The sequence below is a fragment of the Pseudopodoces humilis genome, chromosome 21, assembly GCF_049639895.1.
Source record: "Pseudopodoces humilis isolate 2021_Gansu_Grassland_sample_001 chromosome 21, ASM4963989v1, whole genome shotgun sequence".
Lineage (NCBI taxonomy): Eukaryota > Metazoa > Chordata > Aves > Passeriformes > Paridae > Pseudopodoces > Pseudopodoces humilis.
In genome coordinates, this window is record NC_142220.1 from 1,196,724 (window position 1) to 1,215,350 (window position 18,627).

The 18,627-nt window shown below is 62.4% G+C and overlaps 1 protein-coding gene across 1 annotated transcript in view; it reads left to right on the forward strand.

Annotated features, from left to right (window-relative positions):
- SDK2 (sidekick cell adhesion molecule 2) overlaps positions 1-18,627 on the forward strand; it is a 45,111-nt gene that overhangs the window by 12,981 nt on the left and 13,503 nt on the right. The window contains exons 2-14 of the mRNA XM_088065306.1: positions 5,071-5,230; positions 13,035-13,141; positions 14,074-14,221; positions 14,894-15,027; positions 15,939-16,050; positions 16,225-16,415; positions 16,771-16,854; positions 16,924-17,118; positions 17,277-17,393; positions 17,496-17,663; positions 17,860-17,962; positions 18,151-18,327; positions 18,410-18,546. Coding sequence (XP_087921432.1) covers positions 5,071-5,230; positions 13,035-13,141; positions 14,074-14,221; positions 14,894-15,027; positions 15,939-16,050; positions 16,225-16,415; positions 16,771-16,854; positions 16,924-17,118; positions 17,277-17,393; positions 17,496-17,663; positions 17,860-17,962; positions 18,151-18,327; positions 18,410-18,546 — 1,833 coding nt within the window. The remainder of the gene's footprint in view (positions 1-5,070; positions 5,231-13,034; positions 13,142-14,073; positions 14,222-14,893; positions 15,028-15,938; positions 16,051-16,224; positions 16,416-16,770; positions 16,855-16,923; positions 17,119-17,276; positions 17,394-17,495; positions 17,664-17,859; positions 17,963-18,150; positions 18,328-18,409; positions 18,547-18,627) is intronic.

The following is an 18,627-nucleotide window of genomic DNA, read 5'->3' on the forward strand; positions in this document are numbered from 1 at the left end:
GGCTGCAGGGTGCGGCTCACGCTGCTCTGCACCTGCCCAGGCGGTGGGAGGAGGGCGAGCAGGACTCAGCCGAGGTTCCCAAACCACTCTGACTCATTCTTGGCTTCATCCTTGGCACCCCCAGCCCGAGCCTTGCCCCTCGGTGCCCTCCTGGCAGCAGCGTCGCGCTCCGCGGCTCCCCAGGTGCCGGCAGTGCTCTGCATTTCAATTTCGTGTTTGCTTTTTATTAAGGGGATGGAGCCGTGTCTCAGGAATGCTAATGGCTCCGGCAGCGGCGGGGAGAGCCGCTAATCCCCCCGCACCTGCCTCCCGCCACCGGGGACCGCGACAGGGCCTCACCTGGGGACACCGGGAGCAGCTGGGGCAGCGCTCCGAGCCCCCGGGGACATGGCGGTGGCTCCGTGCCCTTGGGGACACGGCTGCCACTGAATTGACCTGCTGGCTTTACCTGCGTCCACTGAAAAAAATTGATGCTTCCCCACCTGGCATCCCACAAAGCCGGGAGTGGGACTTGGCCGAGCTGCTCGGGCAGGGATTCACCTGTCCCCAGGGCCACCGTGTCCCCATCACCCCTCGGATGGCCAGGATGGGTCCCCTGGGGCCGCCTCTCCACAGCTGAGGCTGTGACCCCACCGGGGCGCTCAGGGACACCCCTGGGTGCTGTTTCTGGGGGACCCTGCTTGTTTTTTCCCCCCCTGCCCAGATGTGGGGAGGCAGCTCTGGGGAACCGCACCGTGAATATGTTCCACAAATGAATAATAAAAACAAAGGAAAATTACCCTCTTATTGAAACTCGTTTTATGAATAAAACAATTATTCTGGTAATTGAAAAAATGTGTCGTTAAATTAAATGCAGTGGTTCCTATTAAAATTTTAGTGGATTTCTTCTTCTCCTCTGTTTCTTTTTCCCCCTTTTTCCTTGCCTCCCTCCCTCCTGCCTCCGCTGGCGGCTAAAGGCTGGTAATTATAGCAGAGTGTTTCGCTTTCTCTTTATTGTTTTTTAATCTCTTCGTGCTGCGGAGCCAGCGAGAGTCTGATGCCGAGGAGATTTAGCTCCATCTCCCCGTGCTGGGGGGGCCGGGGTGGGAGCAGTGCCAGGCGGCCGTGCCACCGCTCCTGGAGGGTTGGCATCTTCCTTCCCGGGCTGGCATCGTCCTTTGCAGCCTCCGTTTTGGGTGGGGATGGGATGGGGGAGCCCTGGGAGGCTGTGGGGGGAGAAGGGACATGGCTGTGTCCCCTCTCTGTGGTCCAGGCGGGGTGTGGGCGCTTCCCAGAGCTGCACCAGCCGCGTCCTGGTGGGGCCAAAGAGGGGTTGTTGGGAAGGAGGAAGAGGATGGAGTTGCTTTCCCCGAGGTCCCTGGCGCTGGTTGGGCTCTGTCTGGTACCTGAAGCTGGGCTGGGTTCAGGACATCCCCCAGATCCCTGTCCCTTGGCGTTCCTGAATCCCGGTAATCAGCAGGAGCTGGGCTGCCGGTGGCTGAGCTGGGCAGGGATGGAGTCACTCCTGTCCCTAAGGGGAGGTGGCACCGTGCTGAGCACAAGCAGGGATGGGCACCGTGCTGTCCCCTGGACGGCGGTGCCAGGCAGGACCCGGCTGTCCCCTGGTGTCCCCAGTTCCGCTGTGGGCTTGGATCTCGTGCCCTCATCCCCACCTCGCCTCTGAGAGCGAAGGGAAAAGGAGGGGGCTGCCCCTGCGTCCCCCCCACCCCCTGCCAGCAGCTGCCAGGCACAGCCGTGCCCTTGGCAGCCATTCCGGGATTCCTCCAGGCTTAAAACTGCCCGTCCCTTCCCATCAAGAGGGATTTGGAGCCGGGGAGAGGGGAGCTTAGTTCCCAGCTCGCCCATTAGGGCCGGGAATTAGGATCCATTAGGGCTCTTTGGGGAGCCCTGCCCTACATCCGAGCCCGCTCCGGCTCTAATGCCCCGCCGGCCCTGATGTAACTAAAGTGCCGCGGCCAAGATCCTGATCCCATTAGGCGGGATTAGTGCCGTGCCAGGGCCTGGCATTAGGTTGTCACCGGCAGGGACCGTCCCTGTCGCTGTCCCCCTTCCCTTTTCGCAGCCTTTGGAATCGCATCCGGCAGCTCAGCTCAGCCCCGGGATCAGCGGTGAGGGCAGGTGGGGACAGAGGGGCTTGGTGGCACTTTCGCTTGTGGAGGGGACACTGGTGACACCGCCCGGAGTGGCAGCGGGTGGCACAGGAGCTCCGCGGTGTCCCGTGCCGCCGGCAGATGTGCAGATGTTCCCGGAGACGCCCCTCGCTGCCGACTGTGTTTGGAAAGTGATGAATTTCTGCACCAACTAATTAGCCTCTAATTAGCAAGTGGAGTGTAAACAGTCACAACAGATGGGGGAGAGGCGGAATGAGCGGTAATGACCCTTCGTTCGTGGGGGGACCAGGCTGGCATCCACCGGGAACCCTCTCCCTGGGCCCGGGGACTGGCAGCTCCCACCCATGGGAGCTCCGTGGAATTGGATTTGGTGCTGCCAGGGCCTGTCAGGGATGGTGGGAGAGCGCAGCTGTCCCCAGGGAGCAGAGCTGGGATGGCTGGTGCAGCTGGAGAGGGAAACTGAGGCCGGGGGGCGGCAGAAAGTGCTGGGGGTGAGGGGGCTGTGCTGTTCAGCATTGGGGCCCCCCACTCTCCTCCCCTCCAAAGAGCTGGTGTGGGGCATCCCCTGGGAACACCAGGAACACCCGGACTTGTCCCTGGAGGCCTCTCTGGAATCCTCGGGATTAACGAACCACGTTCCCCTCCCCGATCCCTCCTCTCCTTCAGCCACCCCTGGCACTGGGTTGGGCTCCTTGGAGAGGCTCCTGGGAGGATAAGGAGGATTCCACTCGGACTCAGTGCCACCGTCACCCCTCACAGGGGACCCCCAGGACCCCCATCCCTGCTGTGCCCTGCCGTGGTTGGGGCGGCTTGGCCTTTCAGGGGGCACGGGGGGCGCGGGGCGGCCGCTGTGACCTTCGCGGGAGGATCAGCACGGAACGATCCATGTGGAATTAGGAGCCGCCTCTCCTGCTCTGCGCCGTTTTTCACCCCTTAATGCAGAACAGATGGCTTGGGCGCTTCAAAGCGTGATGAGCCTTAGCTGCTTAAAATCAAATTAGGATGGATGCAAACGGCGGGTGGGCCCAGGGGAAGGTGCGCAGGCAGCACCCCGCTTCCCAAACACTCCCCAAATGCTCCCCAAACTCTCCCAAAGCTTCCCAAACGCTCCCCAAACACTCCCCAAATACCTCCCAAACGCTTTCCAAACGCTTCCCAAATGCTTCCAAACGCTTTCCAAACGCTCCCCAAACGCTCCCAAATGCCTCCCAAAGCTTCCCAAACGCTCCCCAAACACTCCCCAAATGCCTCCCAAACGCTTTCCAAACGCTTCCCAAATGCTTCCAAACGCTCCCCAAACACTCCCTAAATGCTCCCCAAACGCCTCCCAAATGCTCCCCAAACGCTCCCCAAGTTTCCCAAGCGCTTTCCAAATGCCTCCCAGGCACTGGGTGCTGGCTGGGTGCAGGGGGAGCACTGGGCACGCCAGTTCTCAGTCCCACTGTGCCATCGGAGTGCTCGGCTGTACGCTGGCAGCACAGCCTGGTGCTCCTGAGGGATCAGCATTCCCTGGGGACCAGCATTCCCTGGGGATCAGCCCGTTGTGCCGTGCTTGGATCCTCCCCACTGCTGCGTCGCGCCCAGCGGACCCCAGCGTGGTGCACGGCTCATTTAGCGATTTCATGCGGGAGGTGTTTGGATCCCGAGCTGCCATCTGGCTGTGCCACGTCCCCATCTGGGCACTGCCGTAATCCCAAAGTCTCCAGGGTGGCGTGGGCGAAACCCCGGCCTGGAGAGTCAAGCTCTGGTGGGGACACGTGTGGCCACCGCCGTGCACGGGTGACACAGATCCCTCATTGGGATGTTCCCGTGAGCCCTGGGGCTCCTGTGTCCCCACTCCTGGGGCTCCCGTGTCCCCTCTCCTGGGGCACCTGTGTCCCCACTCCTGGGGCTCCCACTCCGAGTGCTGCAGGGCTGCTGTGAGCTCCCCAGCCCCGGGAACACCGTGCCCATGGGTGGGGCTGGTGCCAAACCTCACAGCCGGGGCACCAAGCTGCCCCCGTGGCCCCCCGGGACACGCTGGGCTGCCACGCCCTGATGTCCCAATGTCCGGATCCATCCCGGATCTGAGGCAGGAACACCGGGATGAGTGAGGGCTGCCCCTTCCAGCCGGCACTGCTGAAGGTCGGAGAGGAAGATTAAATTACCGAGCCACAAGCTGCTCCTTCCCTTCCTAATGACTCTCCTGGCATCCAGCGCCAGGGCAAACCCGGCCTGCACAGGAGCTCCTTTGCCAGGCAGGAGGGTGTAAATCTGCTGGACATTTCCACCTGGCTGTGCAGGAGCCAGGACAGAGCAGAGGCACCCCCAGTGCAGCTCTGGGGGTGTCTCTGAGCTCCCACAAACTCCTGTCACACCGCCAGGGTGGTGGGCACTGCCTCGGGATCCACTGCACCAATTCAGCTCGAGCAGACAAGAAAGCAAAGCCCTACTCCAAAGAAAAAACCAGAGCTGTGATTGAACGTGCACTTGAAAGCTGCTGGGGAATATGAATGTGCCTTTGAAGTAAAAGGGCTTCCATTTGTTAAGCAGAAAATGGAGCTGTGTGGTTCGATTTATAGTTTTACTTAGCAAATAAAACAGGAGAGGAGTAAGTGGTTCTGCCTCGCTCCGCTCGCAGCCCCTCCACCCCTTCACCCCCCGAGTTAAAAGCTCGGAGATGCTACAAAGGGAGCCGGGAATAAAGCAAAGAAGCAGCTTAGATAAACCTGCAGCGGGCTGAGCCCTCGTGGAGGGGCTGCTGGAATGGCTCAGGGAGGGACAAGGGACAGGGAGGGGGGCTGGGTGGTTTGGCTGGGGCAGGGGATGGTGAGGTGGCCATGGGGTGATGCTGATGGAATCATGGAACACTTTGGGTTGAAAGGGACCTTAAAGATCATTTTGTTTGGGCGGTGGCGCTGAGTGTTCAGTGGGGCTGGCAGGATGGGGGCCCTGATCCCGCTCCCTCCTCTCTCCACAGACGATGTCTCCCCGTACTTCAAGACGGAGCCGGTGCGGAGCCAGGTGCACCTGGAGGGGAACAGGCTGGTGCTGACCTGCATGGCCGAGGGCAGCTGGCCCCTCGAGTTCAAGTGGCTGCACAACAGCCGGGAGCTCACCAAGTTCTCCCTGGAATACCGGTGAGTCTGGAAAGGGCGGCCAGGCAGGGGAAAGGGGCTGCCCAGGGAGGTTTGGAGTCCCCATCCCTGGAGGTGTCCAAGGAAAACTGGAGGTGGCGCTCAGAGCTCTGGGGTTGGGCACAGCTTGGACACGATGACCTTGGAGTTCTCTTCCAGCCTCAGTGACTCTGGGATTCTGAGCCTTCCCGAGCATCCCTGGCAAATCCCTCCCGTCACGCCGGTCCCAGTGCCAGGGCTGGATCCTGGGAGGCGGCAGAGGCAGCGCTTGGCAGCCCCAGAGCTGCCGGCTCTGTTTGAAGAGCAAACGGGGGGAGCTGAAGCGGGTCAACACCGGGGACGAGGTGTTTGCACAAGCGGATTAACACCTTAACACCAGGCTGAGGATCACAGCCCGCCCCTGGCTCCCTGGGAACGGTCGGGCAGGGAAGGGGCAAGGCTGGATGGTGGGAGAGTGCCCAGATCCAGCCCCGAGTGCCAACTGATCCTGGCACAGCACGACTCCAGCCCCTCAGAGATGGCCTTTAAATCAAGGCGGGCACCTCTTGTTGTCACCTCTGAGTGTGTGTGTGTGTGCGTGTGTCATCCTCTCTGTTTTAATCAATAATTCAGGTCGAGACAAGCCGTTCCCCCTTTCCAGGCATCGAATCCAAAGGCTTCGTGTTGCTGTAGCAACGCGGGGCTGCTCCGGGATGCCGGGAACGCAGAGAGAGCGGCTCGGTGATGTCGTGTGCTGTGCTGGGATCCTGGAGCCCCGGCCTTCCTTGGGGACCCTGGGGACTGTCCCCTCCTGAGCTGTGATGGCTGCAGCTCTGCAGTGCCCTGAGGCCCTGGCTGTGGGCCCTGTGGGACACCCTTGGCACGGTGTGGAAGTTCAGAGACCTGTGGAGCCCCAGAGTTCCCCCAGCTCGCTCCTGCCAGGAGTGCATCTCTTTCCCAGGCAGGAGAAAGGGCTCAGGATGCTGATCCTGGACTCTGCTGTGTACTGGGAGTGCCTTGGGGCGCCTGGGGGTCACCTCCAAACCCAGCATGGGGATTCTGACTCCTTTTCCTGGATTTCTCCTGTGTTTGACCCGTGCCTCTGTTGACCCTTCAGTAGGAAAGGGTCCAGCAGCAGTGTCTGTGCTCGGGGATGCCCGACAGCTCCACATCCCTGCATCCCAGCATCCCTGCATCCCTGCATCCCTACATCCCAGCATCCCAGCATCCCTTCATCCCTGCATCCCTGCATCCCAGCATCCCTGCATCCCTGCATCCCAGCATCCCTGCATCCCAGCATCCCAGCATCCCAGCATCCCTTCATCCCTGCATCCCTGCATCCCAGCATCCCTGCATCCCAGCATCCCAGCATCCCTGCATCCCAGCATCCCTGCATCCCTGCATCCCAGCATCCCTGCATCCCTGCATCCCAGCATCCCTGCATCCCTGCATCCCTTCATCCCTGCATCCCAGCATCCCTTCACCTCTGCATCCCTGCATCCCTGCATCCCAGCATCCCTGCATCCCAGCATCCCTGCATCCCTGCATCCCAGCATCCCTACATCCCAGCATCCCAGCATCCCTGCATCCCAGCATCCCTGCATCCCTGCATCCCTTCATCCCAGCATCCCTGCATCCCTGCATCACTTCATCCCTGCATCCCAGCATCCCTGCATCCCAGCATCCCTGCATCCCTGCATCCCTTCATCCCAGCATCCCTGCATCCCTGCATCACTTCATCCCTGCATCCCAGCATCCCTGCATCCCTTCACCTCTGCATCCCTGTATCCCTTCACCCCTGCACCCCTGCTCCAAGGTGACTCCCCTCCCCCGGAGCCCCCAGTTCCAGCATCCAGGCAGAAAGGATTAAGGAAGGAAGCGAGAAACCAAACAAACAAACACGTGGGGAAAGCCCAAACAAACCCAGCGCAGCCAAGGGAGCAGAGAAGCCGCCGTGCAAATCCCTGCTGGGCTCCCCCCGGAACCTGCCAGCGTCCCTTGGCTCTGCCCGCGGCTCCGTGGGGATTTGGAGTGTGGAGATGAGGCTTTGGCTGTCTTGCTTGGCACTGGAGGCTGCTGGTGAGAAGGCGAAGGACCAAAATTAGTTATGATGGGCAGAAATTAAATTTTAATAGAGCTGTCGGTGGCGCCGAGCCAGCCCGCTCAGGCAGTGGGAAGGTTGTAATTAAAAGTTAACGAGTTTAGAAACAGAGTAATCCTCGGAGAGGGGAGGGCTGGTGCTGCTGGCCGGGGAGGCTCGGGGATGTTCTTGGCCATGTGGGGCCGGGGATGGCTCTGGGCGCGTCGGCGCCGTGGGTGAGGGGTTTGGGGGGCACCAGTCCCTCTGGGGGGCACCAGTCCCTCCCAGCTCGGTGCTGCCGTGTGTCCCCCGGCCCAGGGACAGGAGGACGTTCCCCAGAGCCCGGCTGTGCCATGAGGGAGGCTCTGGAGAGGACAATGTGCTGCGGGGGGCTGTGTCCCGGGACTGGCCGGGCTCGGTGACATCGCCTCGTGGTTCCCAGCAAGGCCCGGTGGCCTCGCCTGGCGGTCCCCAGCCAGGTTTAGTGGCTTCACCAGGGCTGTGTCTCCAAGCATTCCATCCTCACCGCTGCTCCTCACGTCCTGTCCTGAGCAGGGAATCCCTCCGGCACCGCCGGCTGCGGTGGCCCTTGTGCGTTTGCCCCGTTTTGGGGGGCGGTGGGCTCGGCTCGCTATCCCCCTGCTCCCCTCCAGCCGCCTCGCCGGTGGTCGGAGGAGCTCACGCCGCGTTTCCAGGGAAAGAGCCGCACTCCCAGTTTGGCAGCGTTTCCATGGCGACAGCCCTTTCCTTCCCGCAGCGCTGCCGCCGCCACCGGAGCGGCTCTCGGAGCTTGCCAAGGGCCAGTGGGCAACGGGCTCGGCTTGAGCCTCGTCCCGAGCCGGGCAGGACCACGGCGGTGCCTCCGGGGGAGCTGATCCCTCCGGAGCATCCCTGAGGAGCTTCCCGGGGGATTGGGTGTGCTGAGGGACTCCGGAGGGAGCGGGGAGCAGCCTGGGGCTGTGCGCTTGTGGAATCATCCCCTCCCCGGAGCCATCCCTGGGGGCTGGGGGGGATCGGAAACCTGGCTCGGTGCGTGATCATGGACCCATCTCCCCGGAGCGTCCCTGGGAGCATCCCAGCTTGGATCCACGTGCATGCAGAGCTCTCTTCCCTCAGGAGCATCCCAGGGGATTGAGCGGGATCCCGAGGGATTGAGCAGCAGCCTGGCTCTGTGTGTGTGGAGACATCCTCCCTTGGGAGCATCCCTGGGGACTGAGGGGGGTCAGGGATCAGCCTGGCTCTGTCTGTGATCCCAGGAGCATCCCTGGTGGATGGAATGGGATCGGGGATCTGCCTTCCCCTCTCCTTGCTCCCTCCATTCCCTGCCACTGGCATGGGGTGCAGGATTCCCATGGAATCCCCTCTTTGGGGAGCCCACAGTGCCATCCTTCTGTCCCTGAGGTGTCCCTGAGGTGTCCCTGGCGTGCCCCTGGGGTGTCCCTGGGGTGTCACTGACACCACACACTCGGCTGTCCAGGCCCAGCTCTGGTTTTCCCTCTGGGATCTCTCCGGTGCTGGGCTCTCCTCGTATGAGGAATCATAACATGCAAATCAGGCAGCTCGATGTCTTTAATGAAATCCTCGGAAGGAAAGCGCTTCTCTGGTGAATTGAGGATATTTATTTCTCATACAAGAAATTTAACATGCAGATTAGTTGGGTCTGGTAATTTATCACATGAGATTGTCCTATTAAGGGCTGCATCGAGTCCTGCTGCCTTCGGAAATTACCTTACACATAGATTACCTCTGGACAGACTCCCATCCATAGGGATGCATCTTCTGGCTCCTAAATCAGCCCTCGTGTTTCTCCTCATGGCCTCCACAGCTGGTGCAGGAGTCCAGCAGCTACTGAAGGATTTCCCACCTCCTCTCAAGAGCCCAGATCAGCTTTGCTGGAGCTTGGAAAAGTGTAATTCCATCTCCAGCTCCAGCTGGCTTTGCCCCAGCTCCCCTCTGCCAAGCCGGGCTGGCACAGCTGAGCCTCCCCGTGCCACCCCATGCCAGCCCTGGGGTGGGTTTTCCAGCACGTGGTGTCTCTGATCCATCTCCATCTCCTTCCAGGAGCCTTTCTGCATGGGCTCACCGAGATTTGGGGCAGATTTGGGGATCTTTCAACCTCTGCTCGTCACTGGGCTGTTTTGGGGTGTCCCAGGAACACAACTGGACCCTGGTGTGACTTTATGGCCTAGCAAGGATCCCAAATGTTTAATGCCCGGAGCTGGTCCCCAAATTATGTAAAATACAGAGCCGGGAGCCTCTGAAAATCCCAGACCTGAGGCAAACAGGATGGATCACCCCCGGATTCCTGCTGGAATCTCAGCCCGTGCTGCTGCTCACTGGGAACCCATCCCTGCTCTGGTTGCCAGCCCAAGTGTGAAGCCCATCCCTCTGCCGTGGGGAACTAATTACCATGCGACCAGTTAATTAATGGGAGCAGAAGAACATTGGAAGGGTTGGATCCAGCAGGGCGTTCCTGGTTCTGGTGGCTCCAGCCTGGCCTGCGTCACCTTTGGCATCACCACGGGATGAGGAGCGCGGGCAGTGTGGCGTGGCTTTTCCTGGGAAAAACTTGTGCTGGGGAGGCTCCAGCCTGTCCCTGTGCCTTGTTTGGGATCGGGGGGGACGCTGGATTGTTGGCCTGAGCAGCCGTGGGCACAGCGGGGCTGGGGTGGCAGCGGGGGGAATGTCCTTGCTGGGATCATGGAGAGGCTCAGGAGGGGACAGGGAGATGCCCCCGGGGCTGGGAGCTGGCCAAGGCCGTGCTCAGCAATGCACCAAAACCCTCCGGATGCCGCAACACAGATCGAGGCTCCCTCCGTTCCCGCTCCGCAGGAAGGAGGCTGGTTAATTAATACACGGGCATTAATTATTAAACATCTCATTGTTCTGGCAGGGCCAATTGAGGCAGCGATTTACGGGGCTGCACAACTCCCGCGGCCGAGGGGAAACACTCCGGGCAGGAGGAGAGGCAGCCGCCACGTGGATGCAAACAGAGATTTTCCCGTTCCAATCGGGAGCTAATTGAGATCCAATAGCCCAGTTAAGCGGGGCTGATGGAGCTCCAGGGGGGTGCTCGCAGCCTCATCGAGCGCTGGCCCGGAGCAGGGGCCGGGACACGCGCTCGGATGCTTCGAGTCGTTAAACCTCTGCTAAGTGTGTTTTAATGCTCACTTGACATTTCATTATCCCACAGTAACTATTCAAACACACGTCCCCTCCAGAATTAATTAGTCGTTATGCGGGATATTAATCAAAGGGGATTCTGCCAGTGTGCTTCCATCCCAAATCCCATCCAGCTGTTGCTGTTACTGGGCGGCGTTGGAAGAACCTCACCGATTTCTGCACTTTTCTGGCTTTCGATTTGATGGATCAAATCCTTTGGCTGCTGCTTTTCCCGGCCTTTCTCCACCCCCTCAATCTAAGAATAATTCGGCAGCGTCAGCCCCACGTTCCTCAGCAACCCTACAAAAACAGAGGCACGGCTGGGGCTGGGGCAGGGCTGAGCCGGAGCGATGGGAACAGAGGATGGCACAGTGAGGAGCTGGGCCCTGTCCTGGGTGGATGGATGGATGGATGGATGGATGGATGGATGGATGGATGGACGGACAGGTTGTCATTCCCGGCATGCAGCCATCCATCTGTCAGACCGATCCGGTGCCAAAGCTGCCGCTGCAAACGCGCCGCTCCCCCGGCACGGGGCTGCAGCCTCGGAGCCCCCTCCTGACCCCGGGGCTGAGCGGGACGCAGCCGCTTCCTGACGGAGCAGCGCGGGTCAGCGCTCGCTGTGGAAGGGCTTTTCCCCACGGACCATGCCCTGTCAACCTCCGTCTTGGCAGAGAAGCCAAACAAACCCCTGGAACAGCGGAGTCAGCAGGCGGGGCTGTGCCAGGAGCTGCGCCAGCTTCACCTCCGTCCCGGCTGGAGCGGGGGCGGATGGACAGAGCCACCCGGCCGGGGCACCGGGATCGGTCCCAGCTGGAGGAGCTGCTTCCCTGCATGGAACAAAGGCTCTGCAACCCCTGGCCGTGAAGCTGTGGCACAAACTGGGGAGGATACATGGGGTGACATCCACCCCTCCCGCCCGCAGCACATCCCCTGTGAGGGGGTGACAGGGAGGGTGACACTGGGGGTGAAATCAATTCCCATCCCCTTCCAGCCAGGCGTGATGGGGGGAGAAAATCGAATCCTAGTGGTCTTGGATAAAAGCCTCGGTGGAAGGCGAGCGGGAGAGAACAAAGTCTGTGCTGGTTTGGTTGATGACTGCGGGCTGAGCTGCGCCGGGAATTGATTTCCTTTCTCCGGGCTATTTTCAGCTGCTGAGGTGTGTGTGGCAGTGCTGCTGCTTCAATAACTCCTCCAGCTCCCGTGTGTGGGGACCAGGCCCCTTTAATTGGATCTGCTGGAGTGTCCTGGGCTGGGGACAAGGCTCCCGGTGGAGGTGTCGTGCCCGTGGGTGCTCCCCGTGACCCGGTTTGGGTCCCTTGGGCTGTGCCAGCGCTGGTGGCTTTGCATTGTCCCTGTCCTGGAATGAGGGTCTGGAGGGGACACGGATCTGTTTGGGGACACACGTGTCCCTCTGCTTGCTGTGTGTCCGTCCAGCCGTGCGTCCATCCCCGTGCGTGTGTTCGGGAGCCACGGTGTGATTTATTAACGAGGACACGGCAAGGAGAGCGGGCCCATTATTCCTGGCGTCTGCAGCCGTTCCTGACAGCTCCGTGGAATTGAAATATCTTATTTAAAGCCTCTGGGGAGCATTTTTAAATATCAGCCGTGACACTCAAGGACTCGTTCCCAAAGGGCAGCGTCCCTCCTCCCGCGGGGACGGGTGACCCCGAGTGGGTGGGCGGCTGGGTGGGTGTCACAGCGGGATCGGTGCCGGTCCCGCCATGTCCCCCGGGCGAGGGGGGAGCCCGGTGTCCCCTGTCACCCCCTCCCGTGCGGGGAGGTGGGCGCGGGGCCCCGCTGCGCTCCCGGCACGGGCAACGCGCTCCTCAGGTCTTATGAAAGTTTAATTTACGCTCAGTTCTCAGAAGAACAAACAAAGCTCTGCCGAAAAGAGCCCGCGGCGGGTTTTAACGCAAGATTAGATTTTGGGCAAGGAGGGCTGAGCTTGCTTTATTTATTCCCTCTCTGCTTTATCTCGCAGCGCTCCTCGTCGGGGACGGCGACGCTGCAGCGCCCGCCGGGCCCCCCGAGGCTCCCCCGTCTGTTTTGAGGGGGATGAAACACGAGCTCCAGGGGTGGGCACGGCCTGGTGGCAGCAGGGTCCGACTCGGGGAGCGCGGCGATGCTCGGGGGGTGCTGGAGCGGAGATGTGGAGATTTCCTTTATCTCCTCAGCGGCTGCTGGCGCTGGCGGCTGATAAGAGCAGGCTCGGGGGTGATAAGGGGGGGCTCAGCCGGGATTCATCGGAGCCGCTCTCAGGTCCCGGCTGAGCGACACCAGCAGCGTCACTGCTCAAGACAGCGGCCGGTGGCGCTGGGTCACATCCAGCCCCCGGGCAGGTGGCGGTCACCGCCCTGTGCACGGAAACAGCTCCGGTGCGGGTGGCCGCGAGTCCCTGCGTGGCACTGAGGGACACTGGGGTGTCCCCCCGGCCAGCACGAGCATCCACGGCTGCGTATCCACATCCACCACACACCTCCAGCAGCGGCTCCTGGCACAGGAGGGTGTGCAGGACCTGCAGCCCCTCCGCGGGGCTGTGACAGTGCCACGGATGTCCCCTCAGTGCTGGTACCCCTCCCGCAGGTACATGATCACCTCGCTGGACCGCACCCACGCCGGCTTCTACCGCTGCATCGTCCGCAACCGCATGGGAGCCCTGCTGCAGCGCCAGACCGAGGTGCAGGTGGCCTGTAAGTGACCGTCCTGCTCCGTGGGGACAGCACGGGGACAGCCCCCGGAGCTGGGGGACAGCTCTGCTGTTGGTGCCACTCGTGGCCAGCACGTGCGAGCCTGCAGCATCCCTGGGCAGGGACATCGGAGTGTCCCTGGGGTGACTCTGGCAGTGACATCGGAGAGTCCCTGCGGCAATGCCAGGAGGGACGTCTGGAGCGCTGAGAATGTCCTGCGATTTAAGGAGGAGATGACAGTGCCGAGGCCAGGGATGGTGGCTCTGTCCCCCGAAGGGACCTGCCCCTCTCTGGCACCCCTTGTCTCCGGGACAGCCCCAGTTCCATCGCCTTAAACACCTCCTGAGGAGCAGTGACAAATCAGGAGGATAATGAGAAATTAATAAGGCAGCTGTGCTAACAACTAATGATAATGGCAAAGTCGTTAAAAAAGGATTCTTTACATGTTTTTAATTACAGCAATTAAGGAAGTAAATAAAAATCCCCTGTCCCACCCCCCTCTTCCATGCCCCCCCCCCGCTTCCCTTAGTCTCCCACAAGTGCTGTGTGCTCCCAGCCTGGGATTGCAGGGTGGGATGGGGCAGCTGGAGTCAGGGTCATGCTGGGATGCTCCCGGCACCGGGACACGGGATAGGGAGCGGAGCGAGGCTGGGGAGCCCCGGCACCGGGCCCTCCCTGCTGTGCCTGCAGCCTGTCTGTGGTGGGGGACACTCGGAAGGGGGTCCTGACCCAGCACAAGGGTGATGGGGCTCCAGGTCCTTCATGGGGATCCGGTGGGATCTGAGCCGCCCCAAATCCCCCACCCCGAGCCAGCCGAGGAGGGCACCGGGAGCAGCCCCATCCCCTGAGGAGCCCACCCCACAAACCCCAGACCCGGGGCTGGCTCCCTGGGCGCGTCCCCAGCCCCTGGCACGGTTCTCTCCGCTGTCCTGCAGACATGGGGAGCTTCGAGGACAGCGAGACGCAGCAAAGCGTGTCCCACGGCGAGGCGGCCGTCATCCGTGCGCCCCGCATCGCCAGCTTCCCGCAGCCCCAGGTCACCTGGTTCCGCGATGGACGGAAAATCTCCCCCAGCAGCCGCATGTGAGCACCCCCAGGATCCCCCCGGAACCCCCAGGAACCCCCCAGCATCCTGCATTTCCCCTCGTCCCCACGCTAAGGGTGTTTAACCAACACCTCGAGAGCATCGTGCTAAAACCCCGGGACACGCCCGGTGACCAATGGCTCTGTTTGCCACCAGAGAAAGGGATTCCTTAACAAAAACCGAAAACAAGAGGGAGGAAGGCTGGAGAGAGGGTGGGAGAGAGCCAAGCACGGCACACACGCGTGTGCCAGGTGTCCCCACGGAGCTGTGGCAGATCCCGGTGCTGCCGGAGTCCTGGCAGCCACAGCCTGCAGGAATTGAATTTGTAACCCCCATTATGCAGGAATTGAAGTGGTCTCCTTTCGATTTGCAAAGCGGGATTGAGGAGATAAAACTCCTTTATCTCATATTTAATGGTAAAAAAACATATTCCCCACAGCATTTTATGTTTCCAGCAGATTAGGTCGTTCCATTAAATAAAAAACGGGAAAAAAAGAGAAATCCTGGGAATCTGCACCATCCTGTGGGCTCTGCTTGGGCTCAGGGAATCCTGGGGTTGGGCAGGTGAGGGAGAGGAGGGGGTCCCGTGGGGGTGCCCCCAGGCAGGTGAGGGTGCTGGGTGGGGACTGGGGGTCCCAGCTCGATGTGACCAGCTCCCTGTGATCCCCCAGAGCCATCACGCTGGAGAACACCCTGGTCATCCTGTCCACGGTGGCCCCGGACGCGGGGCGTTACTACGTGCAGGCGGTGAATGACAAGAACGGTGACAACAAGACGAGCCAGCCCATCACCCTGAGCGTGGCCAGTGAGTGTGGGGGGCACTGCCCCCCTCCCCTGCCTCGCCCCCAGATTTCATTTGCAGTAAATCTCTTCGGAGGCTCCGGCTTCTGCTGACTTAACAGTTCAGCCGGCTCGGAATTTATTTAGGAGCTGGTGGCTGTGCTGCAGGCGCTGGTGTGTCACAGGCAGCTGCTCCAGCTGCATCCGGCCGTGCCCCGGGATGGGCTGTGGGATGGGGGGTGCGCAGAGGGGGCTGCAGTGTCACCCCATGCACACCCCACCCCTGGCCGTGCCCCCCTGTCAGCTCCCGGTGCTCTGGAGCTGCCCCTGCCTGGGGGCCACCCCTGTGGCTTCGTCCCCCCAGTCCCTTTGGGGCCTCCAGGAGCTCCGAGGCTCCCCCAGCCCATTTGGTTGGTGACAGCCCACGCCATGGGACATGCCCTGAAGTGACACCAGCCCTGTCACGCTCTCCCCCATCTCCCCTCCTGCTGCCCCACAGGGTTGGGATAGGTTATCCCTGTCTGTGGCGGGCTCTGCCTGTCTCCCATCCCCATTAATCTGTTTTTCCCGTCCCTCGGAGTCCTGGAGCTCCATAAACATCCCGGAGCCCCTGTTTATGGATTCAGCTCTATCAGCAGCTTTCGAGCCGATCACGTTTTTACAGCGCCTACATGAGGGTTTTTTATTGTTGCCATCATTTTGCTTTATGGACTCCTTGCTCCCTCCTCCCTGCTGTCACCAGCCTGGTGGCCCTGCCCGGGCGTGCTGGGGCTCCCATGGCAGGACACATCTTAGGGACACCTTGGAAGGCATCAGGTCCCTGTCACCTTTGTCTCCTCCAGGCTGAGCAGCTGGGGATTTGGGTGCCCTCCCTGGGGACACCCCAGCGTGGGCAGGGGGTGCTCATGGCTGTCCCTCTGGCCTCCTTCTTCCCAGACGTGGGTGGCCCAGCCGATCCCATCGCACCCACCATCATTGTCCCACCCAGGAACACCAGCGTGGTGGCCGGGACCTCGGAGGTGACCATGGAGTGCGTGGCCAACGCCAGGTGAGCCGTGGGGTGGGGACTGGGATGGGGATGGGGAATCTCCCCGCTGGCGCTGCCCAGCCTCGGGGCTGGCTCCCCCTAAATCTGTTCCCACCACGCTCCTGGAACCTGCGGGATGGAGGGAGGTGGGATCCTCCAGGAAAGCTGGAGCTGGCTCTTGACACGCCCCCCCAGGCCACTGATCAAGCTGCACATCATCTGGAAGAAGGACGGGGCGCCCGTGTCCAGCGGGATCAGCGACTACAGCCGCCGGCTGACCATCCTGCACCCCACCCTGAGCGACAGCGGCTTCTACGAGTGTGAGGCTGTGCTGCGCAGCAGCAGCGTCCCCGCCGTGACTGCCGGCGCCTACCTGTCCGTGCTGGGTGAGCTCCCTCCCTGTCCGTGCTGGGTGAGCTCCTTCCCTGTCCGTGCTGGGTGAGCTCCCTCCCTGTCCGTGCTGGGTGAGCTCCTTCCCTGTCCGTGCTGGGTGAGCTCCTTCCCTGTCCGTGCTGGGTGAGCTCCTTCCCTGTCCGTGCTGGGTGAGCTCCTGTCCATGGACACCTCCCTGTCCCTGCTGGATGAGCTCCTGCCCGCGAGCAGCCCAGACCACGCGTGCCATGAGCTGGGGCAGGCTCGGCCCCGGGGCTGGGATGGGAGGTGACGGGAGGGGCACTGCTCAGCCCAAGGACCCTGGAGAGAAGCTCTGTCCCCGTTCCTATTCCCTGGTTCCCTCGGCAGAGCCCCCGCAGTTCGTCAGGGAGCCGGAGAGACACATCACGGCCGAGATGGAGAAGGTGGTGGCCATCCCCTGCCAAGCCAAGGGTGAGCTGCTCCCCGGCACCCTCCGTGCGCTGCCGCCACCCCGTGCCTGACACGGCTGTACCCGTGCAGGTGTCCCCCCTCCCGAGATGGCCTGGTACAAGGACGCTGCCCTCCTGCACCTGGAGAAGCTGTCCCGCTTCCAGCTGCTGGAGGACGGCAGCCTGCAGATCAGCGGGCTGGTCCCCGATGACACCGGAATGTTTCAGTGCTTCGCCCGCAACGCGGCCGGCGAGGTGCAGACCACCACGTACCTGGCCGTGACCAGTAGGTGCCAGCCCTCCTCTGCCCTGGGAGTGGGTGATGGGTGGGATGTGCCCCTGGATCAGTCCCACAGGGGGCTCAGGGACCCCAGGAAACTCTCCTGGGTGAGGTCCAGGCCGGGAATTCAAGGGGGGGGGGCTGTGCACCTCTGTGCCCCACAGGCATCGCCCCCAACATCACGCGGGGTCCCCAGGACAGCGCGGTGATCGACGGCATGTCCGTCATCCTCAACTGCGAGACCTCGGGGGCGCCGCGCCCGGCCATCACCTGGCAGAAAGGTAAAGGGCTGGGGACAGAGCTGTCCCCCGAGAGTCGCCGTGGGGCTCGCTGAGCACAGCACCGGTGGCCGCGGCGCTGACGGGGCTCCGCCGTGTCCCCAGGGGAGCGGGTGCTGGCCAGCGGCTCCGTGCAGCTGCCGCGCTTCACCCTGCTGGAGTCGGGCAGTCTCCTGGTGGGCCCCGCGCACCTGCCCGACGCCGGCACCTACACCTGCCTGGCCACCAACTCCCGCGGCGTGGACGAGGCCTCTGCCGACCTGGTGGTGTGGGGTAAGGGACTCGCGGTGGGCCCGTGTCACCTCAGCCAGGAGAGAGGGACCCTGCCTGGCTCCCTGGGGTGGGACGGAGCTCTCCGGGGGTGGGCGCTGGGTTTGGTGGGTGCAAACGGGCACTGTCCCTGCTGCTGCCAGCTCCGGGGTTCCTTCGGTGGTGGCAGCTCCCCGGTGGTTCATTGTGTCCCCCACAGCAAGGACACGCATCACCGACCCGCCACAGGACCAGAGCGTCATCAAGGGCACCAAGGCCGTCATGAGCTGCGGGGTCACCCATGACCCCAGTGTGGATGTCAGGTGGGTGAGAAGGTTGGGGAGTCCACGGATCCCCGGCTTGCCGCCCTGGCTGCTGTCACCGCTGTCCTGAGGAGGGAGATGGGGAATCCTCCTCCTCGGCCCCGCGCTGGTGGTCCTGCAGTGCCACCTGGTGCCCTGCGACAGCTGGGGGACTGCGGGGCACAAGCGCACCTGGGTCTCCCCGGCAGGTACGTCTGGGAGAAGGACGGGGCACCGCTGGGCCCCGAGAGCGGCCCCCGGGTGCGCCTGGACGAGGTGGGCACCCTGCACATCTCCCAGACCTGGTCGGGTGACATCGGCACCTACACCTGCAAGGTGATCTCGGCCGGGGGCAACGACTCGCGCAGCGCCCACCTCCGTGTCCGGTGAGACCCCCCCTCATCCTGCCTGCTCCCCCTGCCCGGGGCTGTGCCCCTCCCTCCTTCCCTCCCTAACCCCCCTGTCCAGGCAGCTCCCCCACGCCCCCGAGAGCCCCGTGGCTGCCCTGAGCCCGCAGGAGAAACGGGCCATCAACCTCACCTGGGCCAAGCCCTTCGACGGCAACAGCCCCCTGCTCCGCTACGTCGTGGAGGTCTCCGAGAACAGTAAGCGGCTGTTCCCACCCCCCCGGGCACTGGGAGATGTCCCCAGAGTCACCCTGGTCACCTCAGGGAGCTTGGGGACCC